The 22,141-nt window shown below is 42.9% G+C and overlaps 2 protein-coding genes across 7 annotated transcripts in view; one reads left to right on the top strand and one right to left on the bottom strand.

Moving 5' to 3' along the window:
• frrs1b (ferric-chelate reductase 1b) overlaps nt 1-824 on the top strand; it is a 30,852-nt gene extending 30,028 nt beyond the window's left edge. For all 5 annotated transcript variants that reach the window (XR_011676590.1, XM_071415041.1, XM_071415042.1 and 2 more), the window contains 2 exons: nt 278-345; nt 446-824. Coding sequence is in view for 4 of the 5 variants with exons in the window: in XM_071415041.1 (XP_071271142.1) it covers nt 278-345; nt 446-538 (161 nt within the window). In the remaining variant the exon portion in view is untranslated. The remainder of the gene's footprint in view (nt 1-277; nt 346-445) is intronic.
• Nucleotides 823-22,141, bottom strand: part of palmdb (palmdelphin b) — a 40,696-nt gene continuing 19,377 nt past the window's right edge. Inside the window, exons 5-8 of one of the 2 annotated variants that reach the window (XM_071415038.1) lie at nt 15,287-15,401; nt 2,341-4,453; nt 2,116-2,207; nt 823-1,984 (exon numbers count right to left, since the gene is read on the bottom strand). In XM_071415038.1, coding sequence (XP_071271139.1) covers nt 1,904-1,984; nt 2,116-2,207; nt 2,341-4,453; nt 15,287-15,401 — 2,401 coding nt within the window. In that variant the 3' untranslated portion in view covers nt 823-1,903. Of the gene's footprint in view, nt 1,985-2,115; nt 2,208-2,340; nt 4,454-10,182; nt 11,236-15,286; nt 15,402-22,141 lie in introns of those variants that run through there. The other variant, XM_071415039.1, reaches the window with a different exon arrangement.

The raw sequence follows: 22,141 nt of genomic DNA, 5'->3' as shown, positions 1-22,141 counted from the left end.
GGGCAGGAATGCTAAGCCGGTTTAAATGTCAACAAAAAAACACTAGTCTTTATAACGACAGACTTGATGTGGGTATGTAAAATAATTTTTCACTTGTTGAGATGTCTTCCTTGATTGCAGTAATACGTATTTCTCTTACAGTAATGTGTGTATATAAGGTTTAAATATATATTCAATTGTTATTTTCAGGGATGTAGTAGTCACACAGAAAGCCAAATATCTCTATGTATTCTGTTGAATACTGGAACTCTGTGGTAAATCTCTAACCTCTGTACAGGGAGGACTCTTGCTGAGGATGAAGAAAAGATTCTGGTTACTCACTCGGATAGTGAGAGACAAAGAAAGGTAAGCTTGAAACAAATGTATAAACTATATATGGTTTGGATATATTTTTGAGAAGTGTTCTTTATAATAAGTTTGTCCACACTGATTCTATTTCTTTCAGGTATCTCGATTCAAAAAGATTGTCTTGGCTGTGTTCCTCGTGGGAAATGTTGGATTTTTGTCTGTTCTCCTAAACACCATAAGAAATGTGTGACTGGGAATCACATACTCCTTGTTAGGGGTCATTGTAGCCAATAATAGTATGTATTTTGTATTACTTAAGCCATGTTGCTCTTTTTTACACACTACTGCCATTGCCTTTTTAAGATTCCACTGAACATATTAAAACGTGTCCTTAAAAAATGGTAAATGGATGAACAACATTTGTATTTAAGAACAAAATCTGTCTGCTTATTTGAATAAATATGTTACATCATCTTAAGATACTCTTTATAAATCATTCCCCCTGTCATTAAAATAAAGACTTTTGAACAAATGTATTCATACGTGGTATTTATTGTTGCACTAATCTATTGAACACTTGCAGTAAGAATACAAGGAAAATCACCTGAAAAATAATGTAATAAAGTGGCCTCTCTTATTTTAGGTAATTTCCTTACACAATTTAAAATGCTAGCAAGCAATACTGGTGATTTTTGTATAAGCAAAACAGTAACAAGTAAGCATACAAACATACTTAATGAAACAATGTCAATTCTTTTTTGTTTCATGAACTCAATTATCAGCGTTAAATGGCAATTCTCAAAAAATGGAGCTTGTTTAATACTCTGCCTCAATAATTATTTAAAAGCAGAAACATTTTCCTTCTTTGAAAATTGTAAACATCTGACATTTGTAGGGAAATGCACAATATAGAAAAGTTTTATTTTTTATAAGCATTTTTTTTTTACTATATCCCTTTTGATTCTGGAAATGGATTTTATTTATTTTAAACATGGAATCCGTAATAAGGGAAACGGCGCCACTGGCTGCCCATCACCGCTATTGTTGTTTTTAAAATATCGCAAACGGATGTGGTGGTTTCACCATTAAGGATTCCAGCTTTAAGGGAATGTTAAAAATGTATTTCAATCAAACATGATTTCACATGGTGTATAATGTCCGTTCAACATATCTCAGATTTCAGCAACTGATTGAATATATTTTTTGATACAAGTTACATGTTATAGTATTGTATCATACAGTATGTTATATGCCCACACCAATATTTCTGGAAAACACAGTACGAAAGTACAATAAATATAAGCTTCTTTCCTTTAGCAAGACAATACACCAAAATATGTTTTCAGATTTGCTCACATTAAAATTTCATAAAATGTTAGCATCTGTGGACTATTACATTCATTTAACATTCAGGCATCTTGGCGGGCGAACACACACTACTATTTCCTGGCACTTCGACCAGAGAATCGATAACATTACAGAAGCAGCAAGTGTGGTTAAATGTCGCAACATGAAACAAACATGAGTTTGCAGCACTGCATTAAGTCTATTAACTCAGCTGAAAGTGGACAGACAATATTTTCACCAGTGACTGCGGGTTGTACCCTGTTGTTCTTCACTCGGCAAACTCCCCAGCCTCCCAGCGCAGCGCCAAGGCGCTCTTACGCCTTCCTCCGGCTCCGTACACCTCAGGAAACTGAGAGACAATCACCTGATTTGAGCTCCTGTGGCTTTCTTTCAATGATATTTATGCATTACATCAAACGCAATATTGACACTCGACTACAGTAGTTGTATGATAACACAACACAATATTGGTTCACTTACTCTGTGATCACAGGATAGGGCTGAGCGATCCATCTTGTATGCAGTTTTCATTGGTGATGATGGCGAAGACTTACACTTCAGTGGCGCATCAGCTGAAATATGGTCAAGACACAATGTTTTCAATTGGTTGATATTCATAAGCACAATATGTTCCTGCTTAGTTTAAGAGTAGGGTCAGAAGTTCTTCCTGACCAAATATATGAGACAAACTTTGTATAAACTTACCTTCAAACGACAAGCTGTCCATGAGATTCTCGGCCACTAGGCCTGTGTTGTTGTACATCCCTTTTGGATAGATGTTCGCTCTTTCTTTCTTCAACTCCTCTTCGCGCTGTTTCACCATCTTGATCTCCTCGTCCACCAATGACAGCTGGCTCCTGGAGCGCAGCTTGAAGAAGGGGTTGTTGAGGAACGTTGAGGAGCATTCCTGGCCCTGCTGCGCACAGGCCGTGTTCAGGCAGAACTCTGAGGCGCTCCTGATGATCAGGTTGGATGTCTCTAGGATGATGAAGTTGGCATTGGAGGTCTCATCCGAGTGCCACTCGTTAGCTCTGGAGGTGTCTCTGGAGCCATGTCTTGGACTTCCTTCCGGTTCTAGTATAATGATGCTGTTGGCAGGCAGATCGTGTTTCAGTGGCCCCTTTGCCGGCGAAGACGTAATAATGAATGATGGAGTAGTTTTGGATCTGGGTATGTTGCAGCTGCCATCCTCCATACTCTCAAACGTCTTCCTCTTTTCGTCAACCTCCTGACATAGCTTCGCTGGGAGCAAGATGACTGGCTTGGCATTTGTCTGGGCACATTCTGTAGGTTTCGTCCCATTGGAGAAACCCCTGTCTCGCTTAAAGTTGTCTTCTCTCTCCATGGCCAGGCGGATCTCCCTCTCAATGGAGGTCTCTGGGAATTCTTCATAAGGGGACCTGTAGCTGGAATCGCCCAGGCCTGAGTCCTCTGAGCAGGGGCTGAACTGGGTGTGGGGATACTCAGCTCCACCCATAGCCAAATTCTCTAGGCTCGTATCTCTCGTCTTGGGCCTGTCAATGTTCCTGACTGGAGTGTACATGAAGCTGTGGCTGCCCGTGAGGGGCCCACACTGCTTTGTGGTGGGTGACAGCACCAAGTTCTTGGTCTGCTCTTCCATCTCCCTCCACTGTTTCCGGGCCAGCTGGAAGTCTACATGCTCTGTGCTGACGTTCTCACTCTTGGTCTCCTGGATAACGCAGAAGTCCTTTGGAAGCTTCTTGTTGGGATCTGCCTTGCAAGATGTATTGTGCCTTGAACCATTGCCATTTCCCTCCTCGTCTTCAGAGATTTTGGACAGGCTTTGGAGCAGTGCTGCAGGGTTGTATGTCACTTCCTGTGCAATACCAGTGAGGTAATCTGGTTGCTCCAATACTTCCAGTTCCTCTTCCTTTGGTATCTTCACTTGAACTTCCTCCTCGTTATCGTCATGGTTGTCAACATTTTGCGCTTCAACCTTTTGGACGAAGAGATCCTGTGCACTCAGTTGGAGGCTATCCAGATAGTCATCATCATCCTCATGGTTGATCGAGGAGGAAAATATCGCCCTCCATTTATTTGCTCCATCTTCACTCTCATCGTCTGAGGAGGCCTCAGCTATCTCAACACGCAGGCATTCATCCACCTCGTCTGGGTCCAGACCATGACAGGACTCGTTGGAGACATCCGACAGAACCTCCTCTCTGATGAACTGTTCTAGTAAAGACTCCTCTGGGACATCACTGATGTAGTTTTCTAATGGGCCATATTGAATCTCTTTTGTGTCTTTATCCTCACCATCTTCACCATCCTCTGGGTTGGACACAGTATCTTCAGGCTGTTCTAGTTCTTGGGTGTCCTGTCTCTTACGATGAGCTTCGTTCTCATACACACTGTCGACACTGGACGGTGTGTCAGAGACAGACGAAGTGATGGATTCATTTCGGTTGAGTTCTTCATGGCTAGACAAAGCCTCCTTTCGAAATGGGTTACCTGTACAGTGCCCGTTTCCTAAGCCGTCAAGCTCATCGATCATACTAGCTGGTAAATCTGCTAGAATTTCTAGCAACGCTTTCTTTCCTATGGATTCTAGTGAGTCCGCCTCTAAACAGACTTGTTCTTCTTCTGTTCCTCCTAAGCCCTTTTTGTTTTCAGTTGAGTCAGTGAGCGAGAGTTCCTTTTCATAGGCAATTACGCTGGTCATCTCCGTTTGTTCACTGGTCTCCATGGTTACTGCCTTCGAGAAGGATCTGGGTTCGTTTGGATTGTGATTCTGAGGGTTACTGCAACCTTCGTTCAGTTCTTTACCATCCGTCACACTTGCCACAGCGGTAGCTCTCTGAAATAAATGAAAATGTATTCACCCGTCAGTAAGGGAGATTGGGAATTGTTACAGTGTTACATGTTATACCCTCACTGAGTGCAGTATCGCTGAGTTTGGCACTTTGTATATGAAAATCATTTTCTCTTTTCTCTCTGTAGCCTTTCTCTAGTCTTTAGATTTGTTTGTTCTTCCTCTCCCTCTCTCCCCCTTCTTACTTAGTTGAAATGTCTCTGTTATATTAAATTGTCCCCTTATTTCCCGAGTGATAGGTAAGCCTTTTCTACACAGCTCCTTTCAGCCAAACAATAAACCTTATTACAGTGACCAGTATATTACACAGAACAGACAGCAGATAATTTATGAAGAGGTTTTGCTTGATTCTAGATCTAGGTAAAAGGGGTTGGTATTCACTCAGAAATATGTTCATAAAATGTCAGAAAACATTATTCTACAGAGTCTATCTGAATCCTGTGGAACACATAATAAACCAATCCAAGCAATTCCTATCTTTGTCTTTTCCCATCTATGGCCACTTTACAAACACATTGAAAACAAAACAGAGAGGATCACATGTAATTGCAGAGGGGTGGACTCATCAAAGTTGTTTGTTTACTATTGCAGTGAATTGACAAATTGGGTTAATCCACAGTGAGGCTGAGCAAGAACACCAGTCGTACCAGCTGAATTAGATGGATCTGGCTCCGGCTTATATAAGACTGCAGGATTGACTGTCGCCCACGCTGTGCTGTGGTGGTCTGTCCCTGTAGTCGGTTAGGTCTTACCTCCCCTGCTAAAGCTTGTGTGTGTGTGTGTGTGTGTGTGTGTGTGTGTGTGTGTGTGTGTGTGTGTGTGTGTGTGTGTGTGTGTGTGTGTGTGTGTGTGTGTGTGTGTGTGTGTGTGTGTGTGTGTCTGTGTGTCTGTGTGTGTGTGTGTGTGTGTTATTATATATTACTTCTGTTCTGTGTGTGTACACCTGCAGACGCCCCCCCCCAGCATGCCCAGGGGTAGTGGTGTCCCCATGCCGCCGCTCAGCACCACCACCATGGGAGAGACAGGAAACTGACTGCTGATTGGTGTCATAACGAGGGAAAAACTTAGATAGAAAGACCGTGACAGGCTGAGCTGAACACACAACACATGCATTTCCAGTCAATTAACCTGAGGAAATGAATTAATTTGCTTTTAGAAATGTAATGATTCTTAAAAATGTTTTCATTTAAACTGTTAGTGGTGAATTTGAAATTCGTTCTGTGCTCTGAAATTGCTGTGAAAATAAACTATTTTCTCAAACAGTATTTACATGTCACATTTGTGATTTATGCTATCCACACTTTACTGTGTATAGTTTAGAAAAAAATTATACGGATGGTGATTCATTATCACCTACATTTCACACACCACACAGGGATTGATTAGATGCCAACACCAAAACTGACTGTTTCAGTGGAATATACAGCGTCTCCATGACGCCACGCAAGTCAGATGTCTTGCTTTGATTTGATCAGGGAAACAGTGTTTTCCTTCTCATCTTAACTCCATCATTCCACTCACGGTTCTGCATCTATGATCAGACAAGCTAATCAAAAGCATCTCTTGTATCCTATCCGCTGTGTAAAATGTGTTGTACATCCTGAGGCGGTTTCCCAGACAAAGATTAAGCGTAATCCTGGACTGAAAAGCACATTCAATGGAGATTATTCGGGAAACCACCACATAAATGTTCAGCCTGAGTCTTTGCCAAGCCCAACTCCAGAGAAAGGCTCACATCAAGCACTGAGCTGTAGCCTCTTTCACACCTAAGCTCGGACTATTTAACAGCTCCAAACAGCAAGGACTGCCAACAGTCATTCATAATGAGACCATAATCCTCATCTATCCTATGACTTTCTTTACAACTGTCACTGTAGGCAAATTCCTTTGTGTTGTTATAGAGCTGTTGCTACAAAAAACACTGTGAAACAAGATTTTAATTGTGACTGTTATTAGCTGTTATTGTCAGGATTGTTTTGTTTGGTTGTTTTGACAATATGTCAGATAAACCAATTCAAAGCATATTTTGTGAAATAGCATAAAATATTTATAACTTTATATTTCTTCTCCCCGTGAATGTGTTGAGATAATAGTTTAGTCATTCAAAATATTTCTTAGGTGGAATAATTTGGCAAGGCACAACAATATGATATCATACCTCCCTTGTCAGCTAAACAACATCTCCCAGATATTTCCCTATCCCTGCTTTATCAGAACCAGATAGCTAGTTCAATGCAGTCTGTATTGTGTAGCTACAAACAACAGAGGTGATACAGGGCTTAAGGTATTTCCGCTGGTTGACAGCACCACGACAGAATCTCTTTTCTTCCTGTCACCATCATCATTTTTAACCATCTAATCCCACACAAATGCTACACAAACAATCCTCTGCAACAATACAACGGGACAAAGATGGATAAAACAAAGTTTCCTTCTGTCCAAGGTCTGAAATAGACACATCATCAAGCCAAACACAAAAATCTATTAAGTCCAATCAAAATAAGACAGAAGTGCTGAGCACCATGGCAACCCCCAGTAGTCATACCACTTAGCACACAGCTCTGCTCAGCTCAGCTAGTGCACACACTTCCACCACAGCCTTACAGGCTCTCAGGCATGAGCAGTTGTGTCCTAAGTATCTGTATGCAATAAATAATGCAGCGTCAATGTGATGATTAGCATCAAGCACACAGAAAGAGAGACAGAACTGATGTGTTAGAAAGGAACAGAACACCATATCCGTAGAAATAAAATCAAATGTGCATGATCCTATGGTACCTACCAGAAGCTTCCAACAGATGAGCCAGAAGGAGATCATCTTGATCTTACTGGTCCAGACAAATCAAAATACACTCTTCACAACAAACACCTAACATGGACTATGAGTGACTGTGTGTGGTGCGATGGGAGAAATACCCAGCCGTGTTGATAACTGATCGGAGGTATTGATCAGTGAATGGTACCCATGTTGAAATAACTAGAGGGGCACTTTATTGGCAGAAATGCCATTGTGATGAGGTTGATGCTGGAGATGGTTGTTCCTCAGGCTACTTCCTAATCACGGATGTGGCTACATGTTATGGTGGTGTCCTAGTGCACTCCCAGTCACCGAGTGGCCATTGAGTGCCCCTGTGTAAGCCATGGACTTTTAGCAAGCCACTCAATAGGTGACCAAGGTCATGATGGGATTGATTTTGGCCTGAATGGTGGCATCATGGAGATATTTCCTGCAGGGAATGAGATTGAAAGCTGCATGTGACATTTGTGATGTGTTTTGTATTTTGGTGTTCCCAGCTTGCGAAGCATCATCCAAATGACACATTAGCTAAATGCCACGTTGAATTCTGAAGTCGCTTGCGTGTGCGTCATTCGTAAGTGCCTGCAGCAGGCAGGATGCTTGGCAAGAAAGCTGTTGTACACTCTGCTTATTAGTTTCAAGGCTGTTCTCTATACGAAAGGAACAGTAGCTGTGAAGTTCGGGAACAGAACAGGCTCGGTGAAAAGAGACATGGTGTGCGTGGGCGGGTTGGAAACATGGAGTATGACCAATGATGTATATAAACCCTGAATTGCCCATGCTATGTATTGTCCATTAAGAGGCTTTGAACTGAGCGGTCGGACATATTGTCACTGGAATTCTACAGTATTTTGATTAAATGTTTAAAGTCAAAATTGTAATTGTATTTAAGTATTTTGTTGTTTTAATGGGGACAGTAACATTAGGTTTTCAGGTTTAACTCATATAATATAATTTAAAAGTATGCATTAGTGTGTGTAATAGAATAAATGTGGCAGAAACTAATGTAGACATGAATAAATGCATTTAGCTTCCAAAATATTTTTACAATGACGGGGCTTCAACACGGTGCCCCCCTATGAGTCATCTAGTGTATGGAAATCATTGAGGACGGCCTGAAGGAAACTAGTGTGATAGAATATTTCTAAGAAACCTTGAGCCCTGCAAGGTTTACATGTTCATCTCGTCCGAGGTTAACATATTGAAATACCCAACGTTGACAATAAGAACATGAAGTCTGTCCTCTGGTGTTGATAGGTCAAATTCTCATTATTACAAACGTCAATAGTAGTGACATTCTAATTTGACGGGAAAATGTGGTATAGTGATTTTTTGCCGGAGATTGTGTAATTAATACATGTGGTGTGTTCCTGCACTTTTGAGAACACTCTACACTGCTAGCTTGTTCACTATTACAAACGTCAATAGTAGTGACGTTCTAATTGGATGGAACTACATTTGGAGCTTTTGTTGCTATGCACTGCTAGCTAGTGAGGGTGATGTCATTATCATTTTTAATTTATCAACGGGACTTGTTAGAGCTGTAAGAGTCACAGCCTCTATAGTAGGAGGTTAGAGAGGGTGTGTGTGTGTGTGTGTGTGTGTGTGTGTGTGTGTGTGTGTGTGTGTGTGTGTGTGTGTGTGTGTGTGTGTGTGTGTGTGTGTGTGTGTGTGTGTGTGTGTGTGTGTGTGTGTGTGTGTGTGTGTGTGTGTGTGTGTGTGTGTGTGTGTGTGTGTGTGTGTGTGTGTGTGTGTGTGCGCGCACCTAGCTATCTCCCCAGGCTGGAATGACTAGATGGAGTGGTGATGATGGAGGCCTCTTCAGCAACTCGCTATCTGCATAGTCAAGTACCTAAAACTCTTATCTCTATCTGACACCTGTTGCTGCTTTCAGGCAAACACAGAGAGATGAGTTCTTATTATTTTACCCATGTCATTTGCAGTGCACATGTGCATGTGACTTTTATGAAATTGACAAACAAATTTCTTCATTTTGATCTTGTTGATGTACCTGTAGCAGTTAGAGCGTTGTGCCAGTAACCGAAAGGTTGGTCGTTTTTATTCCTGAGCCGACAAGATGAATAATCTGTCGACGTGCCCTTAAGCAAGGCACTTAACCCTAATTGCTCCAGGGTCGCCGTTGATAATTGCTGACCCTGGCTGTGAGTCAGGGAGAGTTGGGATATGCAAAAATCAAATTTCCAATTCACACAAGTATTAATAAACACTTGTACATGTGTGAAAAAGGACAAATATAAGCACCCACCAAATAATTATTTGCAAATCTGGAAAATAAATGAATAGATAGGATGATCTTTCCATTCAGAGGTTTTATGATTGAAGAAGAAGTTTTAGTAAAAGATCAAATTAAAACATTTGCATTCTCTTTCTCCACACTTAAATTTAACCCCCAAAACCCCTCAAATGACCAGAGCGTCATCAATACATTCAGCAAGTATTTAGTTATAGTCTAATACAGTCCAAAGTCAAATATAAATATCAAATATGAGCATTTGAATGTAATCAAAATATATTGTCAGAACACCGTGATTTTGTTCAGATTGTAATCATATATTTCCGTTCTACTTGTAGCTGGGTTGTTTTTCTGTATTACAACAATGATACTGTCTTTGACCAACCTCAGCGGATCTATACCTAATCTAACGCACCATCACACATTCACACACTGTAACACACTCCAATTCAACACCCACTTCTAGTTCACTATCTATACGATGCCCTTTCACCATCATAACCCTTTTAGACTTTTACAAGAGACAATTGCAGCAAACCAATACAAGTTACATCATGCAATAACAGTTCTGTTCTATAAAACCAGCTGGTATTTCTAGTCCCTGTCAGTACTTCGTACAAAGGAAAAACTCTTCTGTCTGTGTTATTGTTGCTGCGGTCCTACCTTATGCCAGTCCAGCAGGTGATTGTAGACTGGTTTTGGCTAGCAGTGTTAAGCTGGCGCTCTGTCTCTCTGTAGCCTCAGAGACTAGAACTCTGATTATGAATGTGTGTAGAGGGGAAGCAACCAATAGCAGAGCAGTGTGGATGGTGCAAAGAGATGGTCTCTCTCTCCTTTTCCCTTGCACACACACAGTGTCGCATATTCATAAAGAGCGTACCCAAGACTTCTCTGCTGTGAGTAACGTTGAGAATGCTGATGTTTTGTACTATGATAACCCTGTGACGCATTTAGTCAAAACCAGGAACTTACTGTTCAAGTTCTAATCTTTCTAACCTTCTCGGGTTGTCTTTCCTAAGGTTTGTCCAGTGTGCTGTAACTTGAACTGATGTTTGCGTGTATCTCGAGTTCAGATATGCTTTTCTGACTATTTCAATTGATAACAATCCCTTCACTGAATCTATGGTCAATCAATGTACAAACTCTCAACCATAGAAATAACATGTTGATAAAAAAACATCATGTCGATGTTATTATGCCCAGTCTTTCTTATTCATTTTCTTTGGTTATTCAGATAACACATTTTTATTTTCCAATTTAGTATGCAGTATTACCAATGGCATTAATAATTCAGGAATTAATTCCTCATTGTAGATTTTGTGAAAGCACTGACAGCAGCAAAAGGTCAGTCACTTTGGCATTAAAACACTTTCACAGCCATTTTAGAAATGATCAGCAAATGTCTTTGAATAAATATTGTTGCTGATTGAATACTACAACTAATAAATTTAACACAGGCATACCATAAATGCATGATTGACATACAGACATTTTCGATTTCACACATTCATAGACCATCTTGGCACTTCCATGATAATATAAATACAATTCTGATCATCTGTCTTGTCAGTGGTCTGTCTCTTAGAAGAAGTTCTGTAACTGATGAGCAAAATAGTGTGTAGAAAAGCTCTGTTCCATAGGACCACTCTTTTCTGTTCCTTATTCTTCACAGAATAGTAACGTCAGGGACGGGAATCAATCACTTTGCCGGTTACACTTTTCCCCCTAGCTTTGCCATTCTCATTTTCAAAGCTGTGGATAAGAAAAATGGAAAATGTTTAAGTTAAATATTTTTGACTGAATCTTGATTTTCACCTAAATTAAAGTCAATCATCCCACAAACCCAGTAATATAAAATGGTCTCCTGAAGATTTTCCATGATATAAGAAGAACAACCTGTGTGAATATCCATATTTAATACTAGTGCATTCTCTTGCTGTCTCTAAGATTTCTTCTTTACAATTATTTTTTTAGGGTAAAAGGGATTTTTTCCATCGAAATTGTAGCTTATATAATGGTAAGAAAAGGCTTATGTAAGTATTTCTCAAGCAATTGCCACTTCATGTTCCCCAGCGTAAGTCTTGACTTTTCAGATGGATTAGGAAGAAGTACCCAACGACATGCTTGCCAATAGAGACCCAAAAGAAACCAGCATAGACAGAACATTACCTTGAACATGGAACACAGTTCAACGTCTGTACCAATGCAACACAACAATGGAGAGTGAGTTTCAGGGAGGAGGAAAAAACTAAACATTACTAAAGGGTGATATATAAGTGATCACCCTTTGAAGTCAGGTAAATAATTATATTGAAAGAGTATTGTAGGATTGGCGGTATAAGTCAGTTAGTCAGCAGTTTAGTCATGCTGTGAAATTGTAGTCTGAAATGACAAAGAGAGAACTGCAACTAGTGGATAGTATGACGAATTAGTTTTAATTCGTTTGGCATTAAGCAGAACAGTTAAGTTAGATAGCACACACATACATTAGAAATGACCAAGCACTTCATCTTATATAAAAATAAAGAACATCTCATTTGAGAAATGTAATGCCTTTCCTTACAAGCAGCAGCATCATCTTTGGCATTCAGTACACCTGTACCCAGAACATGACCAAGCAAATGTTGATGTGTTCAGCAATACGGCCACTGGATGGAGCTAAAGTCTAAAAAAGAACAAGTTAGTAATACACTGATTTACATGACAACATCTCTCCGATATTGTTTCGATTCAAAACAGTTAAAAGCTTCCATTCAGTTGTCAGAGTTGACTATAGTTCAAATAAGGCCACATAAAGTAATGCCAGGTGTGGTAACCGCTCTAAAACTGTGCCTTATTATCTTGTTAAAGGAAGACAAAAGAGGGTGAACGTAGGGTCCACGGGTTAGAGAATGCCGTACATGCTTGGGATGTGAGTAGGTTGGCGCAGAAGCCACAGTGTTCGCGTGTGATCTCAAAGGCTCACAAGATCAGAGAGAGAGTGTTAGGTTGTTAGAGTAGATGAGAGACTAGGTTAGCATTTGATGAGAGGGATTGAAGAGCCCCAGCCCCCTAAGCAGCAGTAATTATTTTTGCCCGTCTTGATACCTGCGCTCGTGGGCACTTCTATGGCCAGGGGCTGTTGGTCTGGGTCGGAACTGCGCTTGCCAGGTTTGTGGGTGAACGTGGGTCGGTGTAGCAGACTCTCAGAGTTTGTGGAATCTGCAGTATAGTCTGTGTTGTTGTTGCATCTGGCTGTGGGTTGGAAGATCTTGCTTCGGTACCCCTCGGGGTGGTATGAGGGTACGTTGTTGTCATCTTCATCATCATCGCCGTTTCCGATGACGACCAGCTCGGCCTGGATATTCTCCTCATCTTCCTCCTCTGCTGCGTTCTGGTAGCCCATGAAGATCATTGTCACTGGTTCAGAGTCCAGATCAGGTGGCAAGGTGTTCATGATGTTGAAGGAGGACTCACCACTGTCACTGGTGTAAAATGGTGACTGTCGACTGCTGGGGTAGAATGGAGACTGACGACAGTTGGGGTAGATTGGTGACTGCCTGTCCCAATCTGTCACAGTATTCTCTATCAGCGGTATGGGAGTGCGGCTTTCTCCTGAACTCAGGACTGCAATGATAGCTGGTCTGTTTTTATCTGGGTGTGGGCCTATACCACTGCTACCATTGGTGAGGCTCTGGCAAGTTTGGAAACCTTGATGGGGAGGTGATTGAGGCTGCACTAGATGCTTGTCAGCGTGGATGTTTGGAATGTGAGAGGGGGCAGAGCTGGCTACTTCTTCCCTGCTCTGGGCTCCATCTCTGGGCAGAGCTTCTGGAAGCATCTGGAAAGGGCTGGCTTGAGGATGGGGGGTTGTAATGGAGGTCCGATGACCATTGGGCTCACCAGGACTGGGGCTGACGTGTCCCTGCTCAGGCTTCCATGCAGGGGTTGAAGGCCTGCTGGTGTAAGGAGCAGCATAGACGGGCCTGTGGTACTGGACCTCGGTGGGGACCTCTGCATCCCCAGCCTGGCGCAGGAGCGCCTCCACCTCAACGTTACTCAGTTCGCCCAACCCCACCCCATTCCGGGTCACCTGTCCCTCCGGGCGTAGGGCATAGACAGACTTCTTCCCATCATCGTAGACCTTCACACCCTTCTGTTGGAACTCTTCAGGGGTTAGGGTGGTCATGGACACGACTTGGCTCTCTCCTGTTCTCATGTCCTTCTCTACACTGATCTCCATGGCGAACATAGCTACGGAGAGAGAGAGGACATAGGATGGACAACAACTAGAACACAATGTGTATGATTCATATACTGAATGCTGAATGTATTTTGAATGTACCACAAATATGTACAGTCTGTTATAACTCCTGTCTGTACACTGTTTTCATGTATTTATGTGTTCAATCAATAATCAAAGTATAGCTCCTTGACAAATGAAAACAGCTTTTTATCCAATTTCTGCCAAGCTAAAAATATTAAATGACAGGCTTTGAAACGGCATAATTGGAACAGCAGGTGTCAAGGCCTGATTCAAGCTGAGTCCGTGTTCTAGAAATCCAAATGAGTCACCTACAGAGAACGATCATATAAAGGCCCATATCACATAAGAATTCACTGTGATGTACAGGTGAAGTGCTTAATAATTCCAGATATCATCCTGCTTTTTCTATGTCTTCGACAGTGCGCAGGTATCTATTCATTCCATTATCCTGCTTGTTGAGACCTACGGACGTTTGACATGACATAATGTTGTGTTAAGCACTATAAAAGAGTGCAGGTGGCCACTCATTGTGTGTATACAAATATTCACTCTAAATAACATAGGCCAGATATTGCATACAAAATACTGTATATTGTTTATATACCCTGCTTTGGTTCTTCACCATCAAGTCCTTCCTGTGGATTTTTTATTTTCCTCAGTGGTCTACTGGTAGGTGTGATGGACCTTGGCATCTGGAAATCTGTCATATTTGGAATCGGTGCGTAAACGTATTGTATCGGGTCTGTAAAGATAACAACCCAGTCAGTTCACATATGCCAACAGGTGCACCAGAAGATGTTAACATGGAATAAATATAGGAAAATAATGTTAAGAAGACAAGCACAACACCAAGAGCAACAAAAGTATTTACCTGCCTGGTATTCGGCATTTAACTCCTGTGTGGAGATACAGGTGTTCACAATCAAAACCGACTGAAAGGATGATGTGAAAATCACAACAAGCCAGGTGAAAAAGAAGTAATTAGTAATTAGTGATTATTTCCAAACGTCTCGAGGGGTCTTAGTTTCCGGGTTAGTGATTAGACACCATATCCAAGGAATCAGAAAACATGCAACTAGAACAGTGGCACCTTCTGCCCTCCATCAATATAATTGCCTTCCATTTCGCATCACCTTTTCCTCTGAAAGCAGACCTTTGCTATCCGCCGCACACCCACACAGTCAGTTCACAGAAATCTCTTGGTGAAAAAAACGACTTTTATCACAAATCACTACCTGCATATTCAATTAATATCCTTCATTTCATTGGAATGAAGCCATGACTCATAGACATAAAGGACATAGACACAGATTATTACACATTATCCATCCCCCCATTGATGTGTAAGGCCAACGATGAGAATGATAATCCAAGTACACTGCAAACTCAAGATTCAAGCATTAGGCCTAATACCCATGAACCCTTGTTGTTCTCCAAAGAACCAGAATAATGGATATAAATACAAGTCCTACATTATAAGCACAAAGTAATGGTCTAATGTTAGTATTAGACGAGCAATACCTTGATGATGTCCTCTGCAGTCCTTTCCACCTCCTTCAGTCTCTTCAGAATCACTTCCTCGTTGGCTGAAATCTGCAGCTCCTGTGTTTCCAGAGCCTCTATTTCCGTCTCCATTCTGTAAAGTGGGTGCAAAACATAGAGCAGCTTAGCAGCCGCAATCAGTCCAAACAGACAGTAATCACTCAACAAGCAGCGGTATTCATATGAAAATCGGAAAAACAAATTGACATTTGCATGGAAATTACCTTATCCATTGCAACTGTAATCATTGGTAGTCGGTCACTTATAGCTTAGCATGTAAATTACATATGCAATGACTATGCTTGTTCTTTGATAGAGATAGATCGCTTGATTGAATTTGTGTTTATCAGTATGCGGCTTGGATGTCAATCAAAACAACATTGAATATGTTCCGTATTTGGCTCATATCAAATAGAAAAACATGACTATTTAACTTGCATCCAATATTTAAATATTTTACATTCAATCAAACTCTCATTAAGGTGAATATTAACAGGCTGTTTATGTGTTTTTCTAAATCTGGTTGTTTTGGTCAGGGGTCAAAGTCTATTTCTGAACCCTCATCCTGATCCTTGATAGGTTGTTTTGTCCAGGTGATGAGGAGGATTTCTCTCTAGATTGGTTTGGCGCTTTTGTCTGCGTCCCAAATGCCACCCTATTCACTACTCTTGACCGGGACCCAAAGGGTGGGAATAGAGTGCCATTTAGGACATAGCTTTATCACACAACTCTGATACGGTCCAGTGAACAAAGCTCAGAGCCCATCTCATCACATCACTGCTGGCAGGCAGGATGGCAGGACAGACAACAGACGGGTCCCTCCAGTTCACTCGTCTCTCTATTAATGTTCTACCATCAGAAAATATAACAGTGCCTCTCTCTGATAGAACATATTATCACTTACAGCTATACTCTGAGAGCTATACTAAAAGCTATATACACTAACACTATAACACTAGAGAGTAACACTCTATACTCTCAAGAAGTTAGTATTGTTATTGCATAATGGTACTATTACTCTCTTAAAGTACTTATTATAGACTGGGTGGTTCGAGCCCTGAATGCTGATTGGCTGAAAGCCATGGTATATCTGACGGTATACCATGGGTATGACAAAACCTTTATTTTTTATGCTCTAATTACATTGGTAACCAGTTTCTAATAGCAATAAGGCACCTCGGGGCTTTGTGAAATATGGCCAATATACCACGGATAAGGGCTGAGTTGCAGGCACTCCGCATTGCATCGTGCTTAAGAACAGCCCTTAGCCGTGGTATATTGGCCATATACCCCCCCCCCCCCCCCCCCGGGCCTTATTGCTTAAATATATCTGCATTGACTCTGAGGGAGTAATCCTCTCTAAGGGGGTTGGTTTAAGCAGGCAGGGCTATAAGCACAGTAGACAGGTTGTTACGTAACAGTGGTTGGGGTGGGAAGACTGTACGACCGTTGGCTGACACACAAAGCCTCTCACAGGGGTTAAGCAGTGGGTTAAGGAGCACCATCTCGGTATAATCCTTCCAATCGTTTCCCACTCATAGTAGCTCAGGCTAGAAAGGGAAAGCGTTTGAAAATCTCATGTGTTGCCCTTTGACTTAGAAACGTATGCTCTTGACTCACTAACGCGTGAATGTGTGCACTGCACTCAGCCACACACAAGCAAACATGGACGAACGCACAAGCACACTAGTGCCAAGCGATTTGTGCTTTTTGAGGTCAGTTCAGTTTCGGTTAGTTTTTTTTTTTTAAATCACCGTTCGATTATTATTATTATTTTTTTACATTAAATGCATTCTGAAATATGACCTTGGAATTATTTTTGTAGCTTTTTAATTGAAATGCCAAAGCCAAATATTTAGAACATTCAATTGCCAAAACATTGAAAACATTCCATTGTCGCTTAACAACACAGAATAAAGCAATTGAAAGGACCCCCATGATGTAGTGACTACCATCACTCCTTAGCACTTATTCACCATCATTTATTCACATTACTTTACTTAAATAAAATATTTTTGTTATGTATATTACTTATTTTTCACATAAGTACTTTATTATTTCATTTCTTCGCATCTCATCTCTTCTGAGGCAGTAGTAGCAAGACTACCAGACAACCATCTAACGCTATCTCTGTGCTCCTCAACGAGCCAAGTTCCTCTTGGTTAGCGAAAAGGTTAGCCCATGATCATTGGGTTGCCACAGCTGCCCATGCTGCAGAGCTTTCTGACAAAATCACTATTTTAGTAGTTCTTCAAAGTAGATAAGGCATTTTCAAGACTGCTACAACTATCAAGAGCTACCTCACAAACTATCTCTATCCCTCTTGTCGCTGTGTTGTGTACATTCCTCTCCCATGGCGTACATTTTGTGTGCGGGAAGCTGTTCAACCACACTAAACTGTTGATTCTTGTCACACCCTGATCTGTTTCACCTGTCTTGTGATTGTCTCCACCCCCTCCAGGTGTCGCTTATTATCCCTGGTGTATATATCCCTGTGTTTCCTGTCTCTCTGTGCCAGTTCGTCGTGTATGCTTTTCAAGTCAACCAGTGGTTTTCCCGTACTCCTGCTTCTATTCTCATTTGCTAGTCCTCAGAATACCACGACCTCCTGGAGGTCTTCAGCAAGGCATGGGCTACTTCTATTCCCCCTCACCGGCCTTATGATTGTGCCATTGATCTCGTCTCAGGCACCACACCGCCTCGTGGTAGGCTATATTCTCTATCCGGGCCGAAGATCAAGGCCATGGAGGAGTACATAGAGGAGTCTATGGCTACTGGGGCCGTTCGTCCATCTGTATCTCCTGCCAGCGGAAGGGTTTTTCTTTGTGGAGAAGGACAAGACACTGCATCCGTGCATTGACTACCGGGGTCTAAATGACTGTTAAGAATCATTACCCCCCTACCTCTCCTCGGCTTTTGAACCTCTCCAGGGGGTCACCATTATTTCCAAGCTGGACATTCGGAAAGCCTACCACCTGGTTCGGGATATGCGAAGGAGATGAGTGGAAGACAGCCTTCAACACAGCCAGTGGACATTATGAGTACCAGGTCATGCCGTTTGGACTCACCAACGCCCCCGCTGTCTTCCAGGCTCCGGTAAACGCTGTGCTCCAGGACATGCTAAACCGTTTTGTGTTCATCTACCTTGATGACATCCTGATTCCCCCCCCCCCCCCCCCCGGTCTGCCCAAGAACATGTTCTTCATGTCAGACAGGTCCTTCAGCGCTTCCTGGAGAACCAGTTGTTTGTGAAAGCCGAGAAGTGAGTTCCACCGCTCTACTATCACCTTTCTGGGATATGTCATTGATGAGGGCAATGTTCAGATGGATCCTGGGAAGGTGAAAGCAGTGGTGGATTGGCCTCAACCTACGTCCAGGGTGCAGTTGCAACGTTTCCTGGGTTTAATAACTTCTACCGCCGTTTCATTCGGGGTTAAAGCACCCTGGCGGCCACCCTCTCAGCACTCACCTCTCCCAAGGTACCGTTCACATGGTCTCCAGCTGTCGACAGAGCCTTTGTGGACCTGAAGCATCGGTTCACCACAGCACCCATCGGATCCATCCCGTTAATTTGTGGTGGAAGTGGATGCTTCTGATGTTGGAGTGGGGGCCATCCTGTCCCAGTGATCTGCCCAGGACCAAAAGCTTGATTCCTGTGCCTTCCTGTCTCATCATCTCAATCCTGCAGAGAGGAACTACGATGTAGGCAACCGAGAACTCCTGGCAGTAAAGAGTGGAGGCACTGGCTGAAAGGAGCAGAACAGCCATTCCTGGTCTGGACCGACCATAAAAATGTGGAATATCTCTGTACAGCAAAGCGCCTTAACACCAGGCAGGCCCGGTGGTCTCTCCTGTTTACCAGATTTAACTTCACCATTTCCTACCGCAAAGGTTCCAAGAATGTGAAGCCTGATGCCCTCTCCCGCCTATACAGTTCCTGTGCCAAACCCTCAGTCTCTGAAACCATTCTCCCTGCCTCATGCCTTGCAGCCTCAGTGGGTTGTGGTATTAAGATCCTGGTTTGCAAGGCTCGATGTTCCCAGCCTGGACCTGAAGGGGGCCTGGCTAACTGGTTGTTGTGTCCCTAACTCAGTCCTGTAATGGGGTCCTGGGTCCTGGAATTGTCTCATTCCTCCAGGCTGACCTGTCATCCCGGTTCCCGCCGTACCCTAGCATTCCTCCGACAACGTTTCTGGTGACCCACAATGGTTCCTGATGTCTCTGCCTTCATCGCCGCGTGCACGGTGTGTGCCCAGAACAAGACTCCACGGCATGCTCCTTCTGGTCTTCAGCCACTACCGGTCCCTCATCGTCCCTGTTCTCATATCTCTCTGGATTTTGTCACTGGGTTTCCCCCATCTGATGGCTACTCCGTCATTCTGACAGTGGTGGATCTATTCTCATAGGATGCTCATATCATCCCTCTCCCCAAACTTTCTTCTGCCAAGGAAACGGCCCAGCTCATGGTGCAGCACGTCTTCAGGATCCATGGACTCCTGGTGGATATGGTTTCCAACCATACCACCCTAAGATGCCTGGTCTCAACCAATCCCACTACCTGGAGCCAACAACTGGTCTGGGTGGAGTAGGCCCGGAACACCCTTCCCTGTTCAGCCACGGGAGTCTCCCCTTTTGAGTGCTCCATGGGGTATCAACCTCCACTCTTCCCAGAACAAGAACTGGAAGTCAACGTACCCTCGGCTCAGATGTTCGTCCACCGCTGTCGACGTACCTGGAGAAGAGCTAGGGTAGCGCTTCTCAAGAGCAACTCCAGGTATGGTCTTGAGCGGACCGCCGCCGGACTCCAGCTCCCCACTACCACATTGGGCAGAGGGTATGGCTGTCTACACGGGACTTGCCCCTTCGCGTAGAGTCCCGCAAACTGTCCCCTTGGTTTGTTTCCCATCTCTAGAGTCCTTAGTTCCACTGCTGTCCATCTCTTGTTACCCTGTACCCTCCATATTCACCCTACGTTCCATGTGTCTAGGATTAAGCCCGTGTCTCAGTCCTTTGTCTTCTGTCCCCAGACCCCCCCCCCCCCCCCCCCCCGTGCCATTGATGGCCATCCGGCATACACGGTAACATGCCTTCTGGGTGTTCGACCACAGGGCAGGGGTTTCCAGTACCTGGTTGACTGGGAGGGTTACGGCCCGGAGGAGAGGTGCTGGGTTCCCTCTAGAGACATCCTGGATCCAGCCCTCATCGCCGACACCCCGGTCAACCAGGTATGCGCCCAAGTAGGACGCCAGGTGGCGTCCCTACAGGGAGGGGTACTGTCATACCCTGATCTGGTTCACCTGTCTTGTGATTGTCTCCACCCCCTCCAGATGTCGCTTATTATCCCTGGTGTATATATTCCTTTCTCTCTGTGCCAGTTCATCTTGTATGCTTTTCAAGTCAACCAGTGTTTTTCCCGTACTCTTGCTTCTATTCTCATTTGCTAGTCCTCCGGGTTTTTGACCCTTGCCTGTTTTCTGGACTCCGTACCTGCCTACCTGACCTTGAGCCTGCCTGCCACTTTGTACCTCCTGGACTCTGAACTGGTTTTGACCTTTTGCCTGTCTACGACCATTCTCTTGCCTACCCCTTTTGGCTTGTTTAATAAATATCAAGACTCAAACCAGCTGCCTCCCGTGTCTGCATCTGGGTCTCGCCTTGTGCCCTCATAGATTCTGGTAGGATTTAATACCAAGATATTTAGCTTTCTATATTTTGAGTGGTAAATAGCTCATTGCAATAGACTTATATTTAAGGCTACAGCTTGGCAGATAACAAGTTATGGTGGCCTACAAATTTTGTGTGGAATTAGTAATTATTGTTAGTGACAAATATGGTTGTTGGTTGTAAGTAACGTTAGCTATATCTGATATTATAATGGCTCAGTTCAAGATTATTTTAAATGACTCTCTCTTAGGAGACACTATTCTGGCATCACAATGAAGGAAGATGGCCACAATGAAAGAAGTAAGTTTAAATCAGTCACATCAAGTAAACAGAATATGCAATGATATGAATGGGAGATGAAACAACATTTTCAGAGAACATAATTGTTATGCCCCCCCCCTGTGGTACATGGATGCCATAAAGGATGAACAGTAACATAGTTATGATGACAGAAATGCATCATCTACATACCTAGGAGAGACAGGATTAGGGAAGAGAGAACAGAGAATCTACCAACTGAGTTTAGTTTAGCTAGTGAGTTATTTTCATAATGTGAAATCAACTCGACAGACCAGTAGTCATTTATCACAGGGGTGTATGTTTTATTTGGACTGGCACACCACAGGATGTTTTCAACAGCACTAACACTGTTACTGAAATTCACAGGTACCACATGTACCTGAAACAATATCTGCCCGAACACTGTTGCTGTAGGAATCCACAAGAGAACAAACATGAACTTTCTGTTACTATAGGGTCAGAGAGAGGGTAAAAATATATTGTAGCACATGACAGGTTTTATCCTCTGGCTGGTCAAAAGTGTTCATGTGGACAGTTCAAGACATTTCAATGCAAAACAAAACATGTTTTATGTTATTTAAAGTAAAGTACTGTAATGTTTTATTGAAGGTGCCTCTCAGCGCTGGACAAAACAATTTGGGTGGACATCAATCGGGCTGTGCTGGACCGACCCATGTGGATGGCCTTCATCCTCATCCAGATCTTTGTTCTGAGGCAGATGGTCTTCAATACAACTCAGAAGATGATCTAGTCCCAGATGACTGAGACAGACACGGAGCCCAAACAGACTTAAGAACTAAATGAACTTCTACTTCTGTCTGTAAAATTGAAGTATAGTTTGACCAATGATTGCCAAGAGGACATCATCAT

The sequence above is a fragment of the Salvelinus alpinus genome, chromosome 8, assembly GCF_045679555.1.
Source record: "Salvelinus alpinus chromosome 8, SLU_Salpinus.1, whole genome shotgun sequence".
In the NCBI taxonomy this organism is placed as follows: Eukaryota; Metazoa; Chordata; class Actinopteri; order Salmoniformes; family Salmonidae; genus Salvelinus; species Salvelinus alpinus.
This window is presented reverse-complemented; position numbering and strand designations above follow the sequence as displayed.